The 26,688-nt window shown below is 43.8% G+C and overlaps 1 protein-coding gene across 1 annotated transcript; it reads left to right on the top strand.

Moving 5' to 3' along the window:
- Positions 1-1,936: 1,936 nt before the first annotated feature.
- IRS2 (insulin receptor substrate 2) lies at positions 1,937-26,581 on the top strand. Its single transcript, XM_051772805.1, is given in 4 exon segments — positions 1,937-2,787; positions 2,789-5,855; positions 7,882-7,958; positions 7,960-26,581. Coding segments are annotated over 4 exon segments (3,759 nt in total). The 5' UTR covers positions 1,937-2,352; the 3' UTR covers positions 8,140-26,581.
- The last annotated feature ends 107 nt before the right edge of the window (positions 26,582-26,688 follow it).

Genomic DNA, 26,688 nt, shown 5'->3' with positions numbered 1-26,688 from the left:
CATCCTCTTAAAAAAAAAAAAAAATTAATAAACCCAGGTAACTACAATCTTGTATGTAAATGTTTTCCCGTAAGACGAAGGGAGAGGTCTATCTTCAAAAGCTATCTTCAAAAGCTGCTTTATTGCGACGTACCGGTATTTACAGTGAGGTGGTCTTTTCCAATCACACTTCCTCTCTCCCCCCCGCCCCCCCCCCCCCCCAGTTACAGCTGTTGATTTCTAAATGGATTATTATGACCCAAACCGCGGAGAATTTGGGGCAGGAGGGAGCAGAGCGGCGGCAGCGGTGCGGGCTGCGGGCGGCCCCGCCGCCTGCTCCGCCGGGAATATGGAGAGCGCTCGGCCGCGGCCCCGCACAACGGCAGCGGCAGGCGCCGCATTGCTTTCGTATTTTTTAACGTATTGTTTGCTTGTTTGTGTTGTTTGTTTTTTCCCTCGGCTTTACACGCAAAACCGGTTGCTTCAGGTTCGTCGCAGGACGACAAATGAAAGCGTGTCCTGACGGCACTGAGGGGGTAGACGGGAAGGCGCGGATGGATGTTCGCATGACCCCAGACTCGATTTTCCTCCTGGGCATGTGCTAAGGGAGGCTTCCCCCGCCGTTCCCGAGGCGGGCGGGGATGCGGCTGCGTTAGGAACAGGGTGGACGGTTTCAGTACAGCCTCTTCTCTCCATCCCCCGACTTTTGCTATCGCTGCCCTCCTCGCATCACGCTGCGCGCTTCGTGAGGCGCCGCGACCGCCCTCACCGTGGGGCGACAGGCCGGCATCCCCGCTCGCAGCCCCCTCCCGGGCCCCTGCGCTCCCCCTTCCTTCCCCCGCTCCCGCCGCACACGGCAAAATGCGGGCTAGGGAGACCCCTGCCCCTGCTGCCGCCCACCCCGGCCGGGGCCCCTCCGCCGTTCACCTCCCCCTGACAGCGGGGAGAGAAAGGCTCCCATTGATCCAGGGGCGCGGCCCGCCTGGTGACGAGCGTGCGGGTCCCCGGTAAACAAGCGAGACGCCTCCGCCCCCTGCGGAGTCCCCGCACGCCTGGTGAAGGCGCGGGAGCGGCGGCAGCGGGGGAGGCCGGGGGAGCAAGGAGGAGGGGGGAGCTGGGAGGAAGGGGAAGCAGGGAGGCGGGGGGACCGGGGGCCGCTTAGCCCCCGCCGCCGCTCGCTCCGTGATCGCCGCGCCGCGCTCCTCCAGCGGGGCCGGATTCGTTTCCAGAGGAAACGCGGACGTTGCCCTTATTCACCGCTACGGCGAAACGCCTGGACAAATGAATGTGTTTAATTGAAACCGACTGAACAGCGGCACACACTCCCCGCGCCCTCCCTGGGTGGCATCTCCCCGCCGCACGGGGCGGGAGCGGTGGGGCCCCGCGGGGAGCGGTGCGGGGGGCGCGTGGGCACGGGTGACACAGCGCGCGGGGGAGCGCGCGCACGGAGCGGCCGTGCGTGTGCGGGCGGGTGACGCACACACGCGTGTATGCGGGGGTGGGGCTGGGTGGGTGTGCGGGGGGCGCCCGCCGCGCACACGCGCGCCCGGAAGCTCCGGCGGGCGGGTCCGCAGCACCTGACGGCTGCGGTGAGCCACGCCGGCGCCCCGCCGCGTACCGATGGGCGGCGATGGGCATCACCCGGGCTTTGCCGGGTGTACCGGGTCCCCCCGCAGTGCCCGGGCCCCCGGCACGTTCCCCGCTGTGTGCGCCGAGCGCACCGGCGGGAGGGGCGCAGGAGGAGGGACCCGCTGGCCCGGGGAGGGCCGGGGTGTGGGCGAGAGCGAGGGGGGGCGGGCAGGGAGTGGGAGGCGAGGCTGCCACCGGCCAATGGCGTAGCGCCGTCCCGCACCCGAGAGCCCGCCCTGCAGTCCCATTGGCGGGCGGAGCCGTCCGTCTTGCGGCGCGGCGGCCAATGCGGGGCGGTGCCGGCGGCGCCGTTGCCCCGCCCCGTCTCGGTGTGTGAGCGCTCGGTGAGGCGGCGGTCACGTGTTGTTTTGCTCTTTAGTTGGGGCACTCGGAGCGCGATGTGTTACTTACGGCGAAACTCCCGCTGGCGCCGGCAGCACCAGCGGGAGCAGCGGCGGACCGGGAGCGGTAGCGGCGCCGCCGGTACCCGAGCCGGGGAGGACGCCGGGCGGCTGCCGGCAGCACCCGCTGCCTAGAGGCGACAGCAGAGGACCCCGCTGCGGCTCCGAGCAGCCGCGTTCTTCTACGGAGGAATAACTTTATTTTACCTGCTTCTCTCAATTCTTCCTTTATTTTTTCTTTTTCTTCTTTTTTTTTTCGCCGCGGCACTCGGTTCTCGGTTCCGCTCCGCGTCGGCGGCAGCAGCGAGAGGAGCCGGGCGGTGCTCCCGCCGCAGGGCTGGGGATGGCGAGCCCCGCCGTGCTGGGGCTGCTGCCCCCCCTGAGCTCCCCGCCCGGCCCCAACCTCAACAACAACAACAACAACAACCAGGGCGTGAGGAAGTGCGGGTACCTGCGCAAGCAGAAGCACGGCCACAAGCGCTTCTTCGTGTTGCGCGGCCCGGGCGGCGGCAGGGAGGAGGCGGGAGGCGCCCGGCTGGAGTACTACGAGAGCGAGAAGAAATGGAGGAACAAGTCCGGGGCGCCCAAGCGGGTGATCGCCCTGGACTCCTGCCTCAACATCAACAAGCGGGCGGACGCCAAGCACAAGTACCTCATCGCCCTCTACACCAAGGACGAGTACTTCGCCGTGGCTGCCGAGAACGAGCAGGAGCAGGAGGGCTGGTACCGGGCTCTCACCGATCTGCTCAATGAGGGCAAGGCGGCTTGCCAGGGGTCCCCCCCACCGCCACCTCGCCTCCCCCTTCTCCGCCTCCTGCGGCGCGGCCGCCGCCTCCCTGGCCGCCGCCGGTGAAGACCTCAACTACGGGCTGATCGCGCCGGCCACTGCTGCCTACCGGGAGGTCTGGCAGGTGACGCTGAAGCCCAAGGGCTTGGGGCAGAGTAAAAACCTCACCGGTGTCCACCGGCTCTGCCTCTCGGCCCGCACCATTGGGTTCGTGCGTCTCAACTGCGAGCAGCCCTCGGTCACGCTGCAGCTGATGAACATCCGCCGCTGCGGCCACTCCGACAGCTTCTTCTTCATCGAGGTGGGGCGCTCGGCCGCCACCGGCCCCGGCGAGCTCTGGATGCAGGCGGACGACTCGGTGGTAGCCCAGAACATCCACGAGACCATCCTCGAGGCCATGAAGGCGCTGAAGGAGCTGTCCGAGTTCCGGCCTCGAAGCAAGAGCCAGTCGTCCTCCTCCTCTTCCTCCGGGGGGGCCGGCGGGCCCGGCGGCAGCGGCGCCTCCGCCACCCACCCCATCACCGTGCCCGGTCGCCGGCACCACCACCTGGTCAACCTGCCTCCCAGCCAGACCGGCCTCCTCCGCCGCTCTCGCACCGACAGCCTCGCCGCCGGCGCCGGCACCAAGTGCACGCCGTGCCGGGTGAGGACGGCTAGCGAGGGTGACGGCTGCCGGGTGGGCTCGGCGGCCGGCAGCCCCATGAGCCCGGGCCCCGTGCGGACCCCCCTGAGCCGCTCGCACACGCTCAGCAGCGGTGGAGGCCGGCAGGCGGGGAAGCTGCTGCCGGTGCTGGCCGGCGGCGGGCTGCAGAGCAGCCGCTCCATGTCCATGCCCGCCTCCCACTCACCCCCCTCTGCCACCAGCCCCATCAGCCTCTCTTCCAGCAGCGGCCTCGGCTCCGAGACTGCCCATCCGCATCACCCGCAGCGCCCGTCCAGCGGCAGCGCCTCCGTCTCCGGCTCCCCCAGCGACGCCGGCTTCATGTCCTTCGACGAGTACGGCTCCAGCCCGGGCGGCGACCTGCGGCCCTTCTCCTCCTCCTCCACTGCCAGCAACCGCAGCAACACTCCCGAGTCGATGGCCGATACCCCCCCGGTCCGGGACCCGGGGGGCGGCACCGATCTCTACGGCTACATGGCGATGGAGCGTCCCCCGAGCGGCCGCCTCTGCTACCGGCCCTGCCCCGACGCCGGCGGCGACAGGTGCCATCGAAAGCGGACCTATTCCCTGACCACGCCGTGCCGGCAGCGACCCGCCCCACCTCAGGTCTCCTCCGCCTCCCTCGACGAGTACACGCTGATGCGCGCCACTTTCGCCGGCAGCGCCGGCCGCCTCTTCCCCTCGTGCCAAGCCGGGGCTTCCCCCAAAGTGACCTACACCCCATACCCCGAGGACTACGGGGACATCGAGATCGGCTCCCACCGCAGCTCTGGCAGCAGCAGCACCAATCTGGGGCCACCGGCAGCGGGTGGTGGTGGGGGAGATGATGACGGCTACATGCCCATGACCCCTGGTGTGGCTGCAGCCTTAGGGCAGGGAAGCCGGGGCAGCGATGATTACATGCCCATGAGCCCCACCAGTGTATCTGCCCCCAAGCAGATCCTGCAGCCCCGGACAGGAGTGGGGAGTGGGTCCCCTGGGAACGGGAGCAGCTACAAGACCAGCTCACCTGGGGAAAGCTCCCCTGATGATAGTGGGTACATGCGAATGTGGTGTGGTTCCAAGCTATCTGTGGAGAGCTCAGATGGAAGACTGAGTAATGGAGACTATATCAATATGTCCCCTCGGGACCCCCAGCATGGGCCCCATGTTCCCTCCCTTACCCCCCCCGACTTCTTTTTTGCCCCATCAGGGCATGGGTCCAGTGAGCCCTTAAAGCCCGGCTGCTATTCATACAGTTCCTTACCCCGCTCCTATAAGAGCCAGGGATTGGCGAAGGACAGCGACCAATATGTCTTCATGAACTCCCCGGGGAGGATGATCCCGGAGGAGGCGGTGTGTGGAGTGGACCAGTCGCCTGCCGGCACCTTCACCCCCTCCAGCCACATGGTGCCTTCACCCCTGCGGCACAGCCGGACTGAGAGCTTCCTGAGCCAGCGGTGCCAGCGGGCAGCCCGGCCCAGCCGCCTCTCTTTGGAGACCTTGCGGACGGTGCTGCCCAGCATGAATGAGCACCCTCTGCCGTCTGAGCCCAAGAGCCCTGGTGAATACATCAACATTGACTTTGGGGATGCTGCTGTCTATTCTCCCCCCTCGCTGCCTGCTGACAGCCCAGCCTCCTCCCTGGGCTCAGGCACGGGGCAGAGGCGCTCCCCGCTTTCTGACTACATGAACATGGATTTTGGGTCACAGTCACCCTCCCAGTCAGGCACAGTCTCAGTGGGCTCCTTGGAAGCTCTCTCACCGAGCTCTTCTTCCAGCACCAGCCAGCCCAATGGGCGCTACCTGAAGGCGGCTGTGGGGGTGGCTTGTTCATCCAGCCCATCAGATGGTGGGGATTACACTGAAATGACCTTTGGCATGGCCACCACCCCACCCCAACCCATCGTTCAGAAGCCAGAAAGTGCCCGGGTCACAAGCCCCACAGCTGGGGTGAAGAGGCTCACCCTCTCTGGGGTAGAGGCTTTCATTCTCTCAAGCCCTCCCCCAGACCCAAACCGGGGGGCCAAAGTCATCCGGGCAGATCCTCAGGGGCGGAGGAGGCACAGCTCAGAAACTTTTTCCTCCACCACCACTGTGACCCCAGTGTCCCCTTCCTTCGCACACAACCCCAAACGACACAACTCGGCCTCAGTGGAGAATGTGTCCCTCAGGAAAAGCGAAGGCCTGGAGGAGGAGCAGGGTAGCAGTCCCATGTGCCGTGAGACCTCAGCTGGCTTCCAGAATGGCCTCAACTACATTGCCATTGATGTAGTGGATGGGTCCCTGGCAAACTGTGACAAATCCAGGTTGAAAGCCAGGCACCTCCTGAATGGGGGCATCAATGGAGTAGAGATGAGCGCCTATGCCAGCATAGACTTTCTGTCTCACAACCTGAAAGAAGCAAGTGCTGTGAAAGGTGAGTAGCTACGTCTGACAGTGCTTGCTGTGTGTGTTTGTGCCTACTGTTTGCCATCACAGCGTTGTGTGTTTGTCGTGTAGAGCACTATCCCTCCTTGCTTCCTTAGAAATCACTCTTAGCCCCCTTTTACACATCCTGTAATAAGCAGTTTTAGAGGAATTTGGTGGCTCTTTATATGAGAAAAAAGGTTTAATTTTGTGATATTTCTTCATGTTTCAGTTCTACTGTGCTATTATTATGAGTGTATACTTCTGGGTATCCCAATAGAAGCTGATGTTTACACAGTTACTATGTTTGGGCTGTCTTTCAGTTTTCTTACATAAAATTTTGGAAGGTGTTTGGAAAATGTGACCAAAATAGTTCATGTTAATGCAGCTTCTGAATACTACTTAAAAATGTAAAATGATTGACTTAAAACCAGGATTGTCTGGCTGAGGACATCAGATTACAAAAACAATCCTTGGCTCTCTAGCTCAGAATGTCTGTAATATCAAAATGAGAAAGATAAATTTAATACCATGGTTTTGAAATACCTCCTCTCTTGCAAAAGTTTAACAGTAAATCATAGTAAGCATGGAATGTAAATTTAAAAAAATGTAATAATTCTTTCCAGAAGTCACTATATGCTTGAGCTGTTACACGTTGTATCACACATTTAACTTAAGGGCCCACCCTGACGGCTCAGTCCCAGCATGGATGACCAGTTGGTTGGCTTGCTTCTGTATGGATTGTAAATGTTTGGTGTTCAAAGATAAAAGCAAATTGAAGAACTCTGAAACTTTGTGTGAGAGACAATTTAGGTTTTAAGTATGTAGCTGTTCCTTTATTGGGGTGCTGGTTATGCTGTTGAAAGAAAAAATAAAGCAAAGAAACAAATACCTTCCCTTCTCCCCAAAATAGCAACTCACTTCCCCTCAGTGAGTGAGAGTTTGTGCACAACTGGGGGCTGGTTGAGGAGGGCACAAAATAGCCAATCTGTCAAGGAGAAAAAGTTAATGATAAGACACCATTAGGATTCCCTCGGCTCTTGAATTTATGGAAGACGTGGTAGCTTAAAGCTCTGTGCATATATAGCTGTAATACGTGTTTATGGGTCTAGCTGGGTGAAATGACATACGAAAAAGTAGCTGCTTGTAGGGGGATAAGTATTGCTTCTGTATTCACGGTGCTACAGAGGCATCAATAACAAGTGAACAGCAACAGCTTGTAAAAGCCACTTGCAGGTTTTTTTTCCTTGTGTTTTCTTAGTAGCTAGTTGATTTTGAAGAAGAAAATATTTTCTCTTTTGATAGGAAGTACAGGAAGATGGAAAAGATGAGAGATCCACCGTTTGCAGAGCAAGCTTTGAACCTAATTAAGACGAGAGGATTGTTGAATGCAATGTCAGAGTTTTGAAAGGATGAAGGCTTATTCTGAATGACTGGAGGGGTTGAGGGCAGAGCCTTATTTGTGTCTTGCTTTTAGTTTTGCTGGGGTCGTTTTCAGGATCCCTGTGGCTTGCCCGAGCCCGGTGTGGATGCTGCGGCCCCCGCTCTCCTTGCCCGGCCTTGGGATGGCGTTGCCGGGCGCCAGCAGACGATCACGCCCCTTTGCTTTGCAGACGGATTTTTCACAAAAACGAGGAGCTTTTTTTGAGCCACCTACAGCCCCAGCTGCAAACCAAGCCCAGTGTTGGGAAAGAGCTATTTCCACAGCATTCCCCAAACTGCTAACCCTAAGGCGGGAGGAGGGGGGCGGGAGAGGGCGGGCACCGGTTACCGGGAAAACCCGGCGCGGGAGCGCGGCCGGCATCCCGGCGGCACGCGGGAATGGGAGAGGCTGTCGGTCAGATAAGGAGGGGGGAACGACCGCTGTCCTTCCCGTCCAGTAAACAAAAGGATAACGCAGCCGTGTTAATGTGGTACTCGGCGTACAGCGGAGAGGGCTCAGTGCTGCTGCATGTGTTTGTCCAAGGATGGTTATAGGCTTGCCTTATTTTAATATTTAATCTGCATGCGTGTTTGTTTTTCCTCTTTCCCGTAAGCTTTTAAACGCAGGTCACGTGGAGAAGTGGTGCGGGGAGGCTCGTTGGGATTGACCGGCTCTGTAGGAGGTGGGCGGAGATTCTCCAGCACCTCGCTGCCCTGAGAGGGGTGCCAGCCTGTGGGGTGCACTCAGGGGTACAGGGATAAATGGATGTAACCAGAGTCAGGCCAAAGGTGATAAGGAAGAACCTCACACCACCAGCATCCTCAGCCAATGGTGTGCAGGGTTGGGTACCAGAATTGAGGCATCAGGTTAATTGCACTTTTGGCAGTCAAGCTGGGAAAGTCATACCATGGGGAAGGAGAAATACATCACAAAGGACTTGATCGGTATAAGTTGAATGAAAGCATAAACTTCCGCAAATTTCCTAGTTTCCCTTTTGGTTTTCGTTGGGATTTCACATCAAAGTTTGTTTACAGAAGGACTTCTGCTACCATTTAGAAAGGTCAACTAGTATTGTACTAATGTATTTGAATTTCAAACATTTTGATTTGGGAGACTACTAAGAATTTCATGTTTTATAGAGAAACACATGCTTTAAAGAAAACAGTATTTTGCAGGTAAGCAAGATTATTATAACATTAGTCATGCAGCAGGTTTGAGAAAATCTAATTCTGTAAAAATGGTTCGTACAGGAGAGAGCTTATATAATCAGTGTTGTTTGTTTAGTTGTTTGCACTGGTTTTGAATTGTTTTTAACTATATTAGAAAAGTGAGAAGCTTTACTTCTTCAGAAACCAAGTGTGGCTCCTAGTAATTTTAAAACAATGGAGAATCCACATATATTTAATATTTAGAACAGGAGGCTGAGATACAGACTATACGGACAAGCCCGTTGTAATTACCTTCTTAGTAAATTAACATTTGATTTGTGTAAAATACATGTAAAAAACAGTTTGAATTCTTCCTTAAGGTTTGTAGCAGTACTTGTGTTTTCATGTGGATAAATGTTTTGAGGGAAACTAATTGTATCATTTGAAGGTGGCTGGCTTTCACATGTAGCTTGTCTCTACTATCTGTAGCTTGCCTCTGCTTTTGGAAATCTCTCTCCATATTATCCTGTTGTGATAGAAGCAAGGAGTGCATCCACAGCTGATGTCAAAACAGAACAGTTAAAAAGTTGCTTAAAATTATAGTTTCATTTAGTTTTACTGTGTTCTGAAAATGTGAAAATATTTAATAATTGGAGAAACAATTGCCTTCATCTGAAATGTAAATAAAATAATACTGTTACTGGTTGGTTAAAGCTTGTTACTTGCTAATGATTAGCCTTTGTTCTTAAATTATGACTGCTTTTTTGCTTAAAAACATGTGAACCATGTATGGATTTAATTATTTATGGAGATGTTTACACTGTTTTTTTTCATATAGTGCAAATTATTTATTCCAGTATATTTATGAGAGATTATACACAATAATGATGTGACTTTTTATAGTGGATCTTAGTTCTCTTGAAGTCAAATGGTAGTTTTGTCTCTGTCTTAATGGGGATTTTACTGTTTGTGTGTATTCCTGAAATTCTTAAGATTCCTATTAAATTTAGTGAATGTATAATAGGGAATTTTGCTTAATTGAAACCACCAGAATTGGGTGGTTAATCTTTAATTTTGTTTTCTTTTCCATTCACAGAGTGCTCTGTACCTTTAAGTTGTAAATGTTTCTAGTAGTTGGTCTAGTTTTCTAAAAATGGGCAGATACTATGTGTAATGGTGCAAAAAAAGCTGAAGGTTCTTTTCCTCCTGTGTTAGTTTCTTTTGTCTTGATTTGTTTAAAGAAGTCATCATCTGTAATGCATCTACTTAAGATCATAATAAGGTGATTTTTGATAATCATGACCCCCACTCCTGCCTTGTCAATTAGCTTTCAGTTTTGTGAGGGTTTTATGGTTGCACCTAAACAATAAAAACCTATCTTAAGAAATCTCTTCTTGTGTCTTTCTAATGCCATTTTAGATTGTTAAAGAAATAACCTTCGTTTCCTTTTTCTTTGGGATTACTTTGCACAATGAATTATATTACTAAGTCGTTTTTTTCCTTCCTCTTCATATGCCAGCTACCATAAAGTTTTGGTTCTCAGAGCAACATGAGAATGTTTAATTGTCTCTTTAACAAAACTAATATTAATTGTAAAATTACTTCTTCAAAGTATTAAAATATATGCTGTGTTAGAAATCTATACATTTTTAAAGTCTTTTTTTTTTAATAAATCAGTTGTAGTAGTTTCTCTTACTGTAAAGTTCTGTGAAAACATCAAAACTAACAACAGAAAGAACTGAACTACTTTTAATAACTTACATAGTTTGATTATTTAACTTACAGTTAGAATTAAAAATTTGAGAGTTTTTTTTACAACTTGTCAAAATTCACTTATTGTCTTTCAGATAGCATTTTCCAGCTGACCAGTTGGTCAGGTCTGAATGCTTAGGTCTGAACCTAGCAGTACTACTTGTGAAACATGAAATATAAACTGAAATTATCTAAGATTAAATTAAGCCTTTGATATTTTAAATTATGTTGATTATAGGGACGTCAGCTTTTTACAAACAGATAGAATATTAAAATGTGTGACATCTATTAGACTTTTTTTCTTTATACTTTAAATTATGTTTAGCTATACTGCTCATAGAAAGAATGTCATGGTTACTTTGAGTCATTTAAGATAAAGTGTTATAGACCAAGTTGAATGGTAGGTTTGTTCTAAACTGAACCAGTACAGTCATTGCTTAAGGCAGAGGAAATGCTTTAGGTTGATGATTGCTTCTGATTACTTGATTTCTTTCAAGATAGCTACAGAGACTAATGTTGGTTTGTAAGTAATAAGAATAAAGGAGCGTTTGAACAGAAAAAGTATTAGGACATGTTTTATATGGTGGTGTTCTTTATGTTTGGGTTTTATTAATAAGGAGAGAATAACGTGTTTCTTCACACTTGATTTACTGTTATTTTTAAACAGCATTAATTACGCTGGAATGCTGAAGTGGTTTATAAGTTGAAACACAGCAAGCATCCACTGAAAAATTTAGCTAGTGTATGTAATCTAACTTCCCTCCCTATTCAATAGCTAAATGGCAACATAGTCACATCCAGATATTTCCTGTCTATATCAGTTTTTATCTAAAAGTGAACAGATATTATGTGTATTAATATATTTCTTTTTAAAGTAATAAACCTATGGCTTTTTTCTTCTGATTTTGTTGAAGTATAGTATGCTTTTTGTACTGTTTGTCCATATGTTGTTTTCTTTGTGTTCGTTGTGTTAGTCATGATATAGTCCAGTAGTTTTGTGAAAGTTTTAACATTAGGTTGGTGCAGTATGTGTAATAGCAATTTAAAGTGAATATATTGACTGATTTGATAAATTAGGACTTGTAATTATGAGGGTTTCACAAACGTTTTTGTTGTAGTTTCATAAAAAGTTTGCTTGAAGGGATCTGTGTAAACACAGAAGTCAGTAGTATTCCTTGAGTTTTTAGAAGGCCGTGTAGAGACCCCAAAGTTCAGATATGTTTTCTTTGTGTGTTTGTTGTCTGGCATATGGTTATTTTTAAAGTTTTTGTGCATAGGGGGTCAAGAGTGGCAGCTTTGAAAAGCCAAGTTCAGCTGAGTAGTCCCCTTGCTGCTGGTTGTTGAAAAGGCTGGCTTTCCTACTACAGACTTTCCAAGGGAAAACTTTTTTTGTGGTTTTTTTTGTGTGTGTTGTTTTGTTGTTGTTTGTTTTTTTTTTTACACTTGCGTTTGTGTCAACTGCCTTTAGCTATCCAGCATGTTGGCTTCTTGGATTAGTCAGTCTGCCAGGCACTCTTGAGAACATGCAGCAGTAAACAGAGCCAGCAAAGGTGACTGCTCCCGCTGTCTTTTAAATGCAAGTTATAAAGCAGCATGGATTTTTCCTCTACATCTCTGTCAGCTTTGGAGGAAACCAGGATTACTGGTTTAGATTGTATTTGCAGGTTCCACACTAATATAGGCAGAATGAATCCCTCAGTTGCAGGGCTGTAAGTGTTCATAGTTAAAACAAGCTTTTAAGACTTAGATATTGTAAGCCTCATCCAAACCGCAGAGAAATCAATGCAGAGATTTTTACAGAGGATCACCTAAAAATACATTTCATGGAGTGTTAAAGTGCTAACATATATAGTAACATTTGAGGCTCACTCAAAGACAGCAGTAGTTTGTAATCTCTGGATTGCCAGTGAAATGGTAATGAGTAATTTTCCTGAAGAATAGGTAAGTGCCTGCATATTTCTATGGAGTTGTACTAGTGCTTGGTAGCTGAGGTGACAAATTGGCCACTAAACTAGGACTGTTTAGGAGAGTTGTTCAATCTGATGATAAAAAATGCCTTTAGAAATTGATTTAAAAGACCAAAGGCAATACTTGGAGTTCTGTTACTACTTTTGCTTTAACAAATAGTTTTCAAACAGAGGTTCTGAATTTTTTATCGATGATAATGACCCCAAATTGTGTGTAGGTGCATCAAAAATAGTAATTTTAAAAAACGCAGTTCTTGTTCTCAGTAAAGGGCTATACACTCTGGAAAGAGATATGTTATGAGCTAACAGTGGGAAGATACTTTCCAGAATAAACATCTTTGATACTAGGATGTTGTTTTTTTTTTCAAATCCAGAATTGCCCTGTCTCGATTAAATAAAAGTTACTTTAGAGTGTGTTTTTTACCTCAGTAAATCAATCACAAAAATAGGAAAAAAACCAACCCTAGCCACAAACCTAACTCTCCACCTCTGATGGTAACATCTACACTGCAGAAGAGTAATGCAATAGCTTTATTGCATAGATTAGGAGTGATTCAGTGTTTCGTTTACATTATTTGTCAATCTCTTCAGCATCCTGGAGGAGAACACTTCCTTCCTGGCAGATGGCAGCCCCAGGGCCATGCACCTGCCATTACAAGCACTGTGCAGTAGTAATCTACCCCAGCATCGCTGTTGACAAGAGGCTAATGATTAGAGACTGTCTGCCTGACAGCCTAAACAGAATAAGAACGTATTTGCCCTTCAACAAGAGGCTGAGAAATCTTAGGCAGGACAGTCAGAACAGTATGCTGAAAAATTATAATGGAATTTAGATTAGACCTCTTTGGTAGTGTTTTTAGTATGAGCCACTTTTAAGATAATGATGCTTCAAAAAGCAGTGTCTCAAAGAAGGGATTTTCTGCTTCTCTGGCAGAGCGATAGCTGGCTTTATATTAATAGCTCAGTGTTGATGGGAGGAAGGCTTGGGCTGGTGTGATTTAGCTGGCTGTGCCACTATCCTCTGCGGCATAGTCTGCCCTCGCTGCAAGCAGGGAGTTAGATGTGCTTGCGCTGGCAAATGAGGCCATAAGCAGTGTTAGAATGACAGAACGTCTCTTTAATTGTTTGAATGGCACATTTGGTGCTTGCATAATGCATTCCCATTTCAATAATTTGATTTGTAATTTGATATGTTTTTATTATGTCATTAGACCGGGATCTCTTACTTTATTTTTTTGTTCATTTCTGTTATGCATATGTGTGTGTTTGCTTTTCTTCTTTGAAACTAGTGTGGGCGATGTTTCTAGGGGACACTACCCAAGGCAAGGGTATCTTTGAACTAGGCCAGGATGTTCTTTGCTAAATTTAAAAACTACCCAAATATTACCCAGAGTTTGTAGGGTATTAAGCAGGATTACATGACGCACGGATTAGACATTGTTGAGCAGCTTGTTTTTGTTGAAGGGGTCAGAAATGGAGGCACTGGGGCTTTAGTGTGATGCCAAAATAGCAAACTTGCTGATAATCAGAAATAGCAGAAGCTTCTTAGAAACAGTAGAGCACTGTGGAGAGTTTTCCAAGCTTTTCCAAGTGATGCTCTAGTAAAGTTTGTTTGATATGTGCCGTGATGATGAGTGTAAGGTATGAAACTTATTGTTCCATTGAGTTTCAATTTACAGATCTGTTTTACAGATATCTTAAAGTAGACTAAGAACATGACTATAAGTGGAACGTGAGGCAGAGGACTTTGATTCTCTTCAGTCAAAGACAAATCAATAAATCATTCCAGTAACAGTGGGAAAATCATGTTAATGAAATAAGATCTAAGCAGTTTTAGATTTGCCTCTTGCATTGTTTCCTCCGAGGCAGTATATTATTTAAAAAACAGTGTTTAAGGCAGTCATAATGTCCAGTTTAACACCTCATTAAATTGATTAGCATTGTTAAATTAATGTATGGAATGAGAATTAGGAAGATTTTTTTGTTGTTGTTTGCTTTGGATCGAGGCTTTTGTTCAATCAGTCTTGTGACTTCTGGTGACCAAGGCATCTGACAGTCTTTTGGGGCAGAGTTAGACTTAACTCTTACATAGAAAGCAGTGATGTTGAATAGTTGCTCAAGAACAAGAAAACAATAATGACTTTGGCTTAGTCTTACTTCTCTGATGAAGATAACTGAGGCTATAGAAACTTATTTGCAGTAACTGGTAATGTTACATTTCAGCATTATTTAAAAGAATTAGGGTAAAATTGGCAAGCAGACACAAACCTCATCAGTTTTCCAGTTAATACAAAACTCTTTTACATCACCGAGTTGACTGCTTCAACTACCGTGGTCTCTCCCATGCTTGAATTACGGAGAAGTTCAGGTGTGAATTTCTTCTGTAGTCTTTTTACTGGTTTCTCGGATACTGATTTTTTCAAAAACTTCAGGAAGTGCTTTTTAGTTTACTTTAAAAGGCAGACCAAAAGTTAGGTGATGTGTCTAACCAAAATTTTCACTTACACCTAAAAAAGACTTTTGGTGACACAATTATGAGATTTGGAACTGAAAGGTGGAGGTAAAGTTCTTCTGTAAGGCAGTTGCACTCAATTGTGTTCTAACACCATTCATTTTTACATCATAAAAGTTTGGAAAAATTTATATGAGGATGGACTTGCATCTTTTACAAGATATTTCAGTCCCAAGCAATTAGTTCTGTCAAAATTAATGAAATATAACTATAATACTCTCTTTATCATAAAAAAAAGAAAAGTTATGCTTTCACTTTAACAATCCTGTGCAGAAACAATAAAGATTTGTGCTGATGATTACTATGAAAGTTGTTTGTGAACTACAATGAGGCACTTTATTATAAAATTATTTACAACTAATTAGTTTTGATCTAGCATAGAACTTGGAACATTTATGTTTGGATTTGGAATCAGTCTTGTATAACTTCATGCAAGGGTACATAATTCCCTGAATGGTGAAGTTACAGAATTAGTGCTCCTGAGTTTAATAATAGTTATAGAAAATGAACTGTGTGGAGGACCATTAGGAATAAACGTGTGTGTGTGTGTGTATATATATATATATATATGATCCTGAGGCACACAATACTTGAAAGAATTGACCATAAACTTAAAACTGTTAGTACTTACTGTTTTATAATCTCAATAGGCTAGCAGTTACTCTCACAAATACCAGAGAGAGACTTAACATACTCTAACGAGTGCCAGGATAGTATTGCTTTCTTTTCGGTATGTACAGAAAGGTGACTTATTATACTGTTCTGTTTTAATCTTTAAATACTAAATGACAATTCTGTGAAGATAAGCTTTTAACTTTAACCAGTGTATTTTTAAATAAATGGTAGATTGTGTGAGTTCTAAATAAATAAATTGATGGTACTTGGTTGTTGAATGTTAGCCATTAGGATGATTCCCAGATGCACTGATGTATTTCAGCACTGTAAGTGATTTCTAATCTGTGTCCTCTTTTCCCTCCCACCCCCCCTCAGTATGAATATTCAAGGGACAGTAAACTGAGAGGTTTGTAAGATATGGTAACATGAGATAGTACACCTGTTATTTAAAAAAAAAAAGTCACAACTTGATAGTAGTGAAATATAATTGATTTTTAGTAGAACTAGGATTCAGCCCTCAGGATATAAATTGATGGACTTCTATTTTAGTAAATGTACACTTGACTGTGCTAGGAAGTGTAAACAATACTTAGATCTTGCAACTTGAGTGAACACAGTCAAACTGTTGTACCTGAATGCAGAGAGAGCAGGACTCTGCTGTGAATGAGCTATGTAGGATGTTTGTATACCAGGCTGCTCTTTGATGGAGTCATTGTTAGAGGTCATTTAGAGAGTCCTCTGAGTCTGAAATTAAGGAATTCCTTAAATGTTGAGTCTGCTTCATCTGTCATGAATGTGGCAAGCATTAACTTGCTATACTGGCCACGTGGATGCTATGTTGTTATATTAAGAGAAAATGCTGCAGCGTTTTCTATTCCTCTCACTCCTCAGTAGATGTTTTCAATTTTCTTTATTCTCATAGTTTGGCTGTTGTCACTTTTACAAGGTGACAGCATTTCATCCATACTGTTCTAAAAAAACATACTGGGAGTTTTTTACATGATATTTTGTGTCATGTAGACTCAGGCTTGTATTCTGCTTATTTTGTTAAAGTATTCTACTCTACTTTGCTAAATAATAATATTTATTTAGTGCAGCTTGCACTGTTTCCTTAATAAGGCATAGGAGAAACGGAATGAAGGTTTTATAATAAAAAAGAAAAGGTACTGGGACTTACAACATGTACATAGGAAATACCGGGCTCTGTTGAGGAGTGATGCATAGGAGACAACTTTAAACTCTCCACGCTGAGTGGAATGAAGTGTATACATCCTGTCTTTAGTCAGGTGCCTGTTTTATCAGGCACTCATTTTTTTTGCTTGTCTTCCTGAGGCATTTTCTTGTGTTTTGTATTGTGAGCAGCTGACTCTTCTTCATTCTTCTCTGGAGGTAAAGTTAAGTTCTGCTGAAGATGACAAAACAGTAGACAAATAAGTCTTTTATTGAAACTTTATATTAAATTTCTTCTTTACAATATTTTTTTTTACCATGTAGTCACATTGTTTTATTAGACTGTGAAATGGCTTTATCTTATTCGTTAGTATAGCTGTGTTTTTCTCTGTGTGTGTGTGTGTGTGTGTGTGTGTGTGTGCACCCGATTAAGATCTTAATTTTGATTCTGTAGTCAAAGAAACATTCCAGTATATCTCAAAATATATTAACTTATTTACATCAGATACACTTTATTTCGCTAGGTAAGAATTAGCCTTGTTTGTATTTGATACATAAAAGCCTGTTGTCTCATCAGTTCAGAAAAGCACTGTGCTAAAAATAATTAGATTTGGTAATTGTCAGTTAATTGAGTAGCAGGAGAAACTTGTCCAAATTCCATGATTTAGTTTAGGAAAAACATTGAAAAGAAGTGGTACCCATTCTGTACAGGATATAGTATAATGTGGCTATGACTGTTGGAATGAACAGCATTGCCATCTGTCTTTTAAATCTGAAATTGTTTCTTCGTTGGATCAGCTGGTACTGGAAGTTTTTTTCCTACCAGGTGTGTTTGTCTTGCTGTATATGGTGACACCATTCTCTAACTTCTCCTCTGGTTCTATAATGTGTAACTTTTACTTTGACAGGGGTTTCCAAGATTTTTCATAGCAGTGATGAGATATTAACAGGGAGGCTTGGAACCATTTCTCTTCTTTCTCATTGATCATCTTAGGTTCTTTTTTGGGCCATTTGTGGCCGTATATTATCTTTCTGGAATAGTAATAATTATTGCTTCAATTAATTTTTCAGTGTACTTTAAAAATAGCTACTGGAAATAAGAACCTCTGACATGGTCCACGGACTACTTTATACTGTAATTTGGAAATCTGTGATACGGAGGAACCAGTCATTTACAGCCTGTTCATGTTGAGTTTATTTTATATGTGTTTTATGGGTATGGTAAAGTGATTTTGCCCAAGTCTTATTCCTGCTGTATAGAAATGTGTGTCTGTACTCTATTGTCTCAAACATAAATTGAATCTGCCTTTTTCTTTCGTTGTTGTTGATAGTTGGAGAGGCTGAGGCATCAAAGTGAAAGACACTGTCAAAATTGTTTTGCCTTTTATTAGTGCTTCAGGTTGCTTGATTTTTTTTTTTTCCCCTCCTTGTAAACAGGCATCTTGTGTTTGCTGTGGAAATGTTTTTGTAGGATTGTTTAGCACAGACAGGATGGGATTATTTGCAAACCGAGGGAGGATATTCCAGAGGAGGCCATTTATCTTTGTTTTTCCTAACAGATTTTGTGGAATTCAGCTGTGCTGGGTTCCTGTTTTGATCTGATGGATATGACTATAATTAAAAGGCAGAGGCTAGAGGTGACCAAATATTAAGGGACCTTCATGTAGGTGTCCTGAGTGAAGCTACTTGATGTCTTTTATGTTGCAGATTCCAGCTCAAGTGTTTCCAATATGTCCTAAGGGTCCATGTTCCTGTTTTAGATTTCTACATATATGGTGGTTTTTTTTGTCTAGCCAGTGTTCTTGCACTTTTTGCAGAACTGAGAGATTTGGCCCGGTCTGTAGTCACTTAATTTGAACCTTATTAGGAGCCTACTGAAGGAGTTCTCCTAAAATAAGGATCTGGCTTCTGTAAGTAGTCACTAGAAGGATACAGGTGCCTTTTAAGTATTGAAGAGGCTGACTGAATTGGAGATTGGCACAAAGCTGTCTCCCCTGACCATAGAGAGAGCTCATATGCTTGGCATAAATGGAACACCGAACTTCCAGAGATCTGCAGCTTGTGAGATCAACCTTGCTGTGTGGAGTCTATTTCAAACAGAAGGACTTGAAATGAGACTGATATTTGTATGTGGATCAGCTGGCATAGCTAAGTATTCCTGCCTGACCCAGACTGTACTTCAGTTAGTTGATGATGTATATTGTACTTGTGCCGTAAATGTGAAATTAAAAGGGATTTGCGGTTTGTTTGTTTGTTTGTTTGTTTTCCTGGCTGTGCAGCTGCTGCACTGTTGGCTGAACACTTTCCAGTATTTTTCCTGGTCAATTACAATATGGGAAATATGCAACAGTATTGGGGCCCTATCGCTTGCAAGCAAACTTGGGCTTTAAAGGTGCAGATGCCTTGGGGGAAATACTGGTATTTTGCAAAGTATTTCTTTGTGGCACTGTCTGCAGTCTTTCTGTTTTTGACAGAGCAAACTTCTAGAGCAGCATCATAGCTTTATAAAGTTTCGGCCACTGCATGATATCCTACAGGAAGTTGTAGTTCCTTATGTGACATCGAGAGGTGTTCATCACACCTATTCGAGATGTCCTAAGCATCTTTAAAGAGCTGGGATGCTGGCAATGGGAGAAAATACATGCAGGTCTTGATGTACTGGAAAGCCTCCCTGAACTTCAGGGGAATTCTCTGCTCAGCATTGAGGGACTAGAGCCAAACTCCAAAGTATCACATCTTGAGTGACATAGATGGGTTTTAATTTGTTTTATAGAAACAATCCTGGCAACATGATACAATCTCAAGAAGATGACAATGTCAGTTATATAGGTGTGTGGTCAGATATATTGGTATAAGTAAAATGCATTTTTTAAAAATGCTGTATCAGTTACTGATGAGTAATGATAATTTCCTTTTTAAGGAAATTAAGTGTAATTGATTGCTTATAAATATATTTAATGGCAAAAAATGTAGAGAGCCATAAAACAAAACAAAGACACCTGTGTAAGAGCACTTGGGAGAGAAGGAAAAAAATGGTGAAACAGTAGAGTAGAGCTCTTTTTCTGTAAATATTTACCGAGTACTTGTGTAATTACAGAAGAAAGTGCATCTTGCTCTGGAGCGCGTAATGTTGCATATAACCAACACTAATTTTTTGCTCTTTTTAAAAACAATCCCTTTGAAGTTTTGAGAAAAGTGCTGTGAAGCACACTGACAGCATAGTATTTTTCATACTTTAAGTTTGGGGTTTTTTTCTTGAGGAAAGTAACATTTTTACGGCAGGTCTCATAGCTGAAAAAACAAATAAGTGCTGTTTTCTAAACTGAGATTTGTTGCATGTCTCAGATATTCTTGTTTCTTAGGGTAGGTAAAACCTGGCGCTTTGCATTCACTTTTGGCATCTGTTTTGTCTTGCAGAGCAAATCAGTGTGGGCTTGCTTCACTTCTTTTTCTGCAATAAGCTCTTAGATGGGGAGGATTCAAGGTGCACCCAGTGGAGCTGGGAACAATCTCATTCATTCATTATAATCTATGTTTCTTGCTTGTGAAAGAAAGTAAAATATGAGTAAAAAAGAGGAGGTAATTATATGCTTTCTGCTATCAAATTATTTTATGACCAGCTTCCAGTTTTGAAACTGGTGTTCTCAGAAGATAAATTTCAACCACCAAAATTATTTTCCTAAACAGCTTACTACGCTTTTTGCCTCTGCTTTCCAACAGAGTATCAATTAGCCTCCAGGAGTGATAGGTGCATGATATTTATCATGACCATGTGACAAAAACACATCTTTTCCTTTCATGTCTTAATATAATACTAACTTCTGTATGCAATAAAATCCATACCAGCTTCAGAAAGAAATGCTAATTCATCTTGAGCTTAAAGTCAGAGTAGGAAGTTACAGATACCTGTTTGTTTTAAAAATGTAACATAAAACTGTTTTTTTTATTTTTCTAGCATTTCTCAGAAACGTATTTAATGCAAGAGAGAACAGAATACAATCTGTAAATAATAGATCTACAAATATTGTTCTTTGAGACATCATTTTGGCTTGATTTACCGGGGTGTTTGACTGTTTATTGAAGGAATATTGGGAAATGTCTCCTGGGGGATTGTGTTAGAGAAAGAATGGCTGTTTTCGAGAAGACTTAGTGGGCTTCTGTAGAGGGATAACTATTAAGGCTCAAGCAGGTGAAGGAGTTGAAACCAACAGGGTGAGGGCAACTCACTAAATTTGTGAATCTGGCTTTCAGAGTATCCACTGTGCTAGTGGTTGCTGTGGGTCTACAGTACAACTCTACAGTCTACAATACTAAGGAAGTTAGCTGGCTTGTCCTTGTAGGTAAATCAGTAGAAACTAGATGAGAACTTTGAGAGGTATCTCGACATGCATGTCTTCCTCTAGGAATGAGGAATGCTCCAGTTTTCTCAAAGACTTTGTAAATCTGAATCCGCTTTTGATATGAGGTGCCTAAGCCCATTTGGCAGTGACAGAGGCAGGGATCAGTCTTTCAGAGTGCCTGGATGAAGTGTTTCTGTTCCCCTCCCCACAACATTTACATGGCTAGAGCACTTACCCAGGACTGACCAGTGTCCAGTACCTTTCTGGATGAAAAAAAATCTCAGTCCTCTTTCCCCCCTCCTCATCTTACAGCAGATCTTTACCATATATTCTTTGGTAGGGTGCTCTTGTTCTTTCTCTTGTTCTTTCTACTGAAGCTGTTTTCATGATATTAGATTTTTCACTGTAATGGAAAGGGAGAGTGAACATGAGTTCCCACAACTTACATGAGTCCTTATCTCTGTTCCTATTAATATTTAAATTTTTAATATGAATAATTTTTCAGTTTAGTCAGTGGAAAAGATTGCTTTTTATCCCAAGTGAGAGAGAAAAAAAGCATGCTTTTAAGCTCTTTGAGAGTACTCTAATGTTGTGTTTTCAGGCATGTGGGTGGAGGTAACCTAGTGGCTCAGGAGCAGCTGTTGAACTGTGGTATTGTCCATTGAAACTTAGGATGGCACTCAGATTCTCACTTATGGATCTAACCAGAAGTCTGATTGTGCTTTTTTTTTTTTTTACTTCACTGTTAACTGCCTGAAATAGGACAGCCAACACTGACAGCATTTCAGTCGGCAGTTGTGTGAGAATATCAGACTCTACTTACAAGAGCTCTTCTTCCTTGTTGACCTTGTTAATGAATTGTTGCTTAGAAGTGGCTGTTTCTTCCCATTGACTCTAAGGAGTTAGAGTGACTAGCTCCTCATAGGGTGAGTAGGTCAGAGATGTGGAGGGGTACACACAAGGCTTGGTAGAATTTAGCTGAGTCTTGCCTGGTCTGTGCCGGCAGGTGTGCTAATTCAGTTGTTGTTTCTCCAAAGATGGGGTGGGTAGGTAGTTCAGTGTATTAGTCACCAATCCTTTCTACCCTCACCCTTTTATCATTTGGAAGGTGAGCATGTATTTTGCAAAAATTCTGTCTCTTAAGAAACTTCCAGCCTCACTTGGTATGCAAATATTGCTGCCAGGCTGCACCTGGGAAGAGCTGTTCTCTCTCCTTGGTGTAGTGAAAAGAGCTGTAAAAATTAAGCCGGTCACCTCACTGAGGCCACTTTTATGATGTTAGGTCTTGAATCTACACTAATATAGTAATCATGTGGTGGTTGTAAGGTGGGAGGCAATTCCACTTGCATGATAATGGTCATCAATGAAGAATGTGACTTCTTGTTCCACGATGGTTAAATCCTGTGCATCCTGTGCGTGTGAACTGTGGAGTGGCTCTTGGCTCTTTGCCTGCCTGCCACAGACTAATCTTTTTCAGTGGCAAATTTTCTATATAGCTTCTACATCTTCTGTGTGCATGTTTCTGTCCCTCTTACAAACTCCCAGTGGAAGGCCAGAAGGACTAAACATGTTTATTTTCTAGGATTTTGTTTGTACAGAGAAAGCAGATGGATTTTGTTTAATTTCATGTAATGCTTTTGAATGGTTGTATACCCACCTTGCAAGGGAGAGGATAATTGAACACATTTCAGATAATACTATGTTGAGAGGTTGCTGTCTAATTTATTGTATTCCTAATCATGAGATTAAATCACATCTATACAAACTTGTTTAATACTACACAGTGGCTGTAGCTCTGAAATTAAGAGATATAATAGCAGCTGTATTAAATTAATCCTGGGAAAAATGAGCATGTCTAGCTTCTTAATTTTAAATTTGAAGTGTCTATATTTATTATAATTGATATGGAAAATGTATTTCTGGACCAGGGCTATAAATTCATTATAATGACATTTGTAAGTTTAATCCTTTATTTTCCACGTAATTACATTTTAATGTTTAGTTTTTAGTACTACAAAATGTATAAGAACATTGACAAAATTATATGAAACACAAATTCTATCGAATTCTGAAGTCAACCAAGCATAGCCAACATTCTCGTCTGTACTTCTATTACAGACTCAATTGCTTAAACTCCAGTGTAAGATTGTAGGTAAAATAAGTGTTAGTCATGTAAATATATGGCATCAAAATACATCCAAATTATTTTGGGTTTAGTACCTTTGGTTAAAAGTCAGCACTTATTGTAAGTTCTGGGTATTTGTCCATGACATCAGATGAACATGTTAACCTCTTGTGTGTATGCTAGGCATAAAAAACTAAAAGGTACTTGCAGGTACTGACATGCAGCATTGTTTCCCAGGTAATCTTGTGTTTTGTTTCCCACTTCAGAAGATAATCTTTCTCCCTGGTTATCTTAATGCAATTCAAGATGATATGATTTTTAACCATTTGACACAAGAGTTAAAAGTATTATAAAGCACATTTTAGTATAGATAACTGTAGCTGCAAAATCCCTACTTTATTACTTTAAAGAAATATAGTCTATGGTTGGGGTTTTTTTCTTGTTTGGTTGGGGTTTTTTTTGTTATTTGTCATGAAGAACCTATGTTGGTCAGATGCTCGCTTTTCTAAATTCATAAAACAACAGAGACATATCTAAATAACATTGCATACTGTTTCTTAGTAGAATAACATATCAAAAGAGCCTAGTTACTTTGGGCAGCATGTCTCCAATTATGGCCAACCATGACTTGTTTAAAAAATAAAAATAACATGGCTTTTTTGTTTAATAGTTTAGCTTGTTTTTCTCATCAAATGTGGAAACATTTTACTTTGGATGGATATTATTCATGGGTTTTGTGTACTTTCAGAGTGTACTACTTCATGATTTCCTGCAAAGTGTTGGTAAAGCTAATGTTCAAGCTCTGATTGAAACCTTTTCCTCTGACAGTGGCTGTACTCAGCTTTATTTCATAAGAGGAGTCCCACTGAGTGGAGCTCAGATTCCCTGGAATTACTTGTGAAGAGCCATAGCTCAGCACGAGTTGTTCTGTTGTCTTTAGCAGGGTTACCTATAACGTTAAGTGCAGTATTCATTGCATTACTTTATGAGAGTTGGAGCCAGATCAGGATTTGGCTTCTGTGCGCTTCCCCAGTAGCACCCTGGGTAGCAGACAGGCTGTATTTGCATTTGGATGCTTGGCCAAGTTTACACCTTGTGATCCCTCCTACAAAGAAGCCCTTGGAGACTGCAGTTCAGACCATCTCTTGTTGCTGTCAGTGCCAGGTCAGCATGGGGTTGATTATTACTGTTAGGACCCATGCTGTCCCTTCCCACCCTCAGCCCCTGCCTCTCTGCTTCACTTCCTTGCTGACAGACTGCTCTGGGTGTGAAGAAGTGCTTCTGAGGCACAAAGCTCCAACCTGTGCAGGCCCATCTCCTGTGAGCTGCCTGGCCAGGTATGATGCATGGAGCTGGAGGAAGCTGGAGGGTCGGGAGGGTACACTAGCCCTTTCTGGGTGGCCAGCTGCCTTGCCCAGTGTCTGGGGTACCAAAGGCATCTCCGTGTGGGTGGATTCAGTTCCTTGGGCTGTGCTGTCTAACAACCTGGCCTGATGCCCACGAACTTACGTGCTGTTAAGCTCCAGGTTCAGTTTTATTAATTGGAGTGTTCTTCCAGGAAAAGTTAGTTAGCAGAACCACAGCCTTAGCTGATTTGGCAGACAGCAAGGGGAGGGGAAACAGAGATAAAGCCACTGAGTGATTTGTCTGGAGTCAGGGCAGAAGCCTGCAGCAGAGCCGAGGGTTCTGCGTCCGATGCCTGATCTGCTCTGGCAGTCACGCTGCCAGTGAATAAATTTACTGGTTATGAATAACCAGCAACATATTTTGCCATGAGCCACATGAATAACTGTTCTTGCCTGTGTGCTTCTAAGCAGATGAGAATTATTTTAGGAATTAAAAAAAAAATTATTCATTGCTTACTGACTTTGAAAATTAATAAGCAGAGTAGATTTTCCTTAATTAGGTAACCATTGTGTTCTCTTCACAGTATATTTAACAAGTCTGTGAGTATTTGTTAGTTTCCTAGCAGTTTGTGTTGTGTGTTTATTCCTTGATTTATTCCCCAAGAAGCACTGGTGGAATCAGATGACAAAAGTTGTTTTGGAAACTCGGCAATGATCATGGTGTGAGTGGAACATTGACCTTTGGCTTGAAATAAATAAAAGATACTAATCACTGAGGTAAAAATTAACAGTGGTATTGATTTTTTTGTTGTTTGGTTGGTTGATTGGGTTCTGTTTTTAGTTTAGCGTGGAACTTCCAAATTCATTTCTTACAAATAGGCTTCCTCTGAAGCTGACACTATTACATGGGTAAAGTGGTAGCAGTAGTTATTTTTCCTTTCTCGATTCAAAGCTTATTCAAAACCTGATTGAAAACTTATTGAAGTCAGGGGAAGTTGTTTCATTACTGAAGACTATTTGGGGTAGATTTTGAGTGATAGGTCAGCATTATAGAGTCATTGAATGATGTGTTTATTGCATCATAGGCTCTTAGGCTTGTGCCCGCAGTCCTATAATTCCACCTGCAAAACCCTACGAACTAAGTTTGAAAGTGCTTTGAAGCATCAGCCACTTCACCTATTGCAGTTTAATTCTGACTGGACAGTACCTGGTGTGCTGCAAGCGCAACATCAGGTTTACTCAGTTGCTAATAGTCTTCCCTCATGTCTACCTTAGTCTGACATTCTTCTGGAACTTGTTTGTTCTCTGTGCATTTTCCACTGATTTCCCTATCTGAAGACGAGATTTTTATTTTTTTTTAAACTTTATTTGGCTTTCACTATCATTTGTCCACTTTTGGGAATGTAAATTTAGTTGTCATGTTGGTTTCTATTTGAAGGCGGAAAGCAGTAATGCAGAGTCAGCACTGACCTTTAAACATTCACTCGTTTGCCTACATGATGCATTTATGCTGCTTCCCTGAACAAAAATGGGAACAAAGTGGTTTGTTAGGCGTCTCTTCCTCAAATGAGGGATCTCTGCTGCTGTCTGAGAGCTGTCCATCCTGCCACATGTTCACCCATACAGCCGTTCGGGATGATGGTGGCGGATTTGGGATGCTCTGGTTGCATCATAAGCCAGTTCATGTTCTTAATTTGAAACGCCCTTCCAAACCAAACAACAAAAGCTAGTTCACTGAAGATTCAGTGGGTAGATTTGACTTAGTTTCTGATGAGAAAAGTGGGGGCAATGAGATGCTTTCCTTTTGGTCTTGGCAGGCTAGTAATTAATCTCAGGCTGTGACATGAAGTAAAATACCAAGTAGTATTCTGAGTATCTGATCGTATAGTGGATCCAATTGACTCCAGCAGGACTAATTTCTTAAGTAAACCATAGCTCTGAGAGATTCAATAACAATTTAGCAATTCTCACATATATGTCAAGATATATCAACCTTTGTTTTTGTGTAAACTTGAGGGAAAAGCCATTTTATTGGTTTATCAGAGGCTTATATGGATTAAAACTTGCACAGATAAGCACTGTGCTTACTTTGACATCCAGGTTTTGTATATAATCTATTTTGGTTTTATTGTCTCAAAGGAATTAAAAATACTGAGGAGTACTCCTTTTATTGCCTCTGCAATACTTTATGATGTATACAATTATGAAAGTAATAATTGCATAGCTTTTTTTTTTTCATGTGAAAACCTATTCTGAATAATCTCTCTGTGGTATTTTTTGTGTTGTTTAAATCATATATATGAAATTTTTTTGCCTCTTTTATTGACTTTCTTTCATTTTTCTTTTCAGAGTGAAGGAGTTAGTTTTCTGACCATGACCTCAAACAACAGAGTACAACATTCAAAGAAGCTGCTCGGCATATACCTTTTTGTTTATTTGGTTTTG

Source organism: Manacus candei, unplaced genomic scaffold (assembly GCF_025592945.1).
Source record: "Manacus candei isolate 608988 ecotype Guabito, Panama unplaced genomic scaffold, ASM2559294v1 h1tg000159l, whole genome shotgun sequence".
Lineage (NCBI taxonomy): Eukaryota > Metazoa > Chordata > Aves > Passeriformes > Pipridae > Manacus > Manacus candei.
Note: the sequence above shows the minus strand (reverse complement) of the source record. Positions and strands in the feature narration are given on the sequence as shown.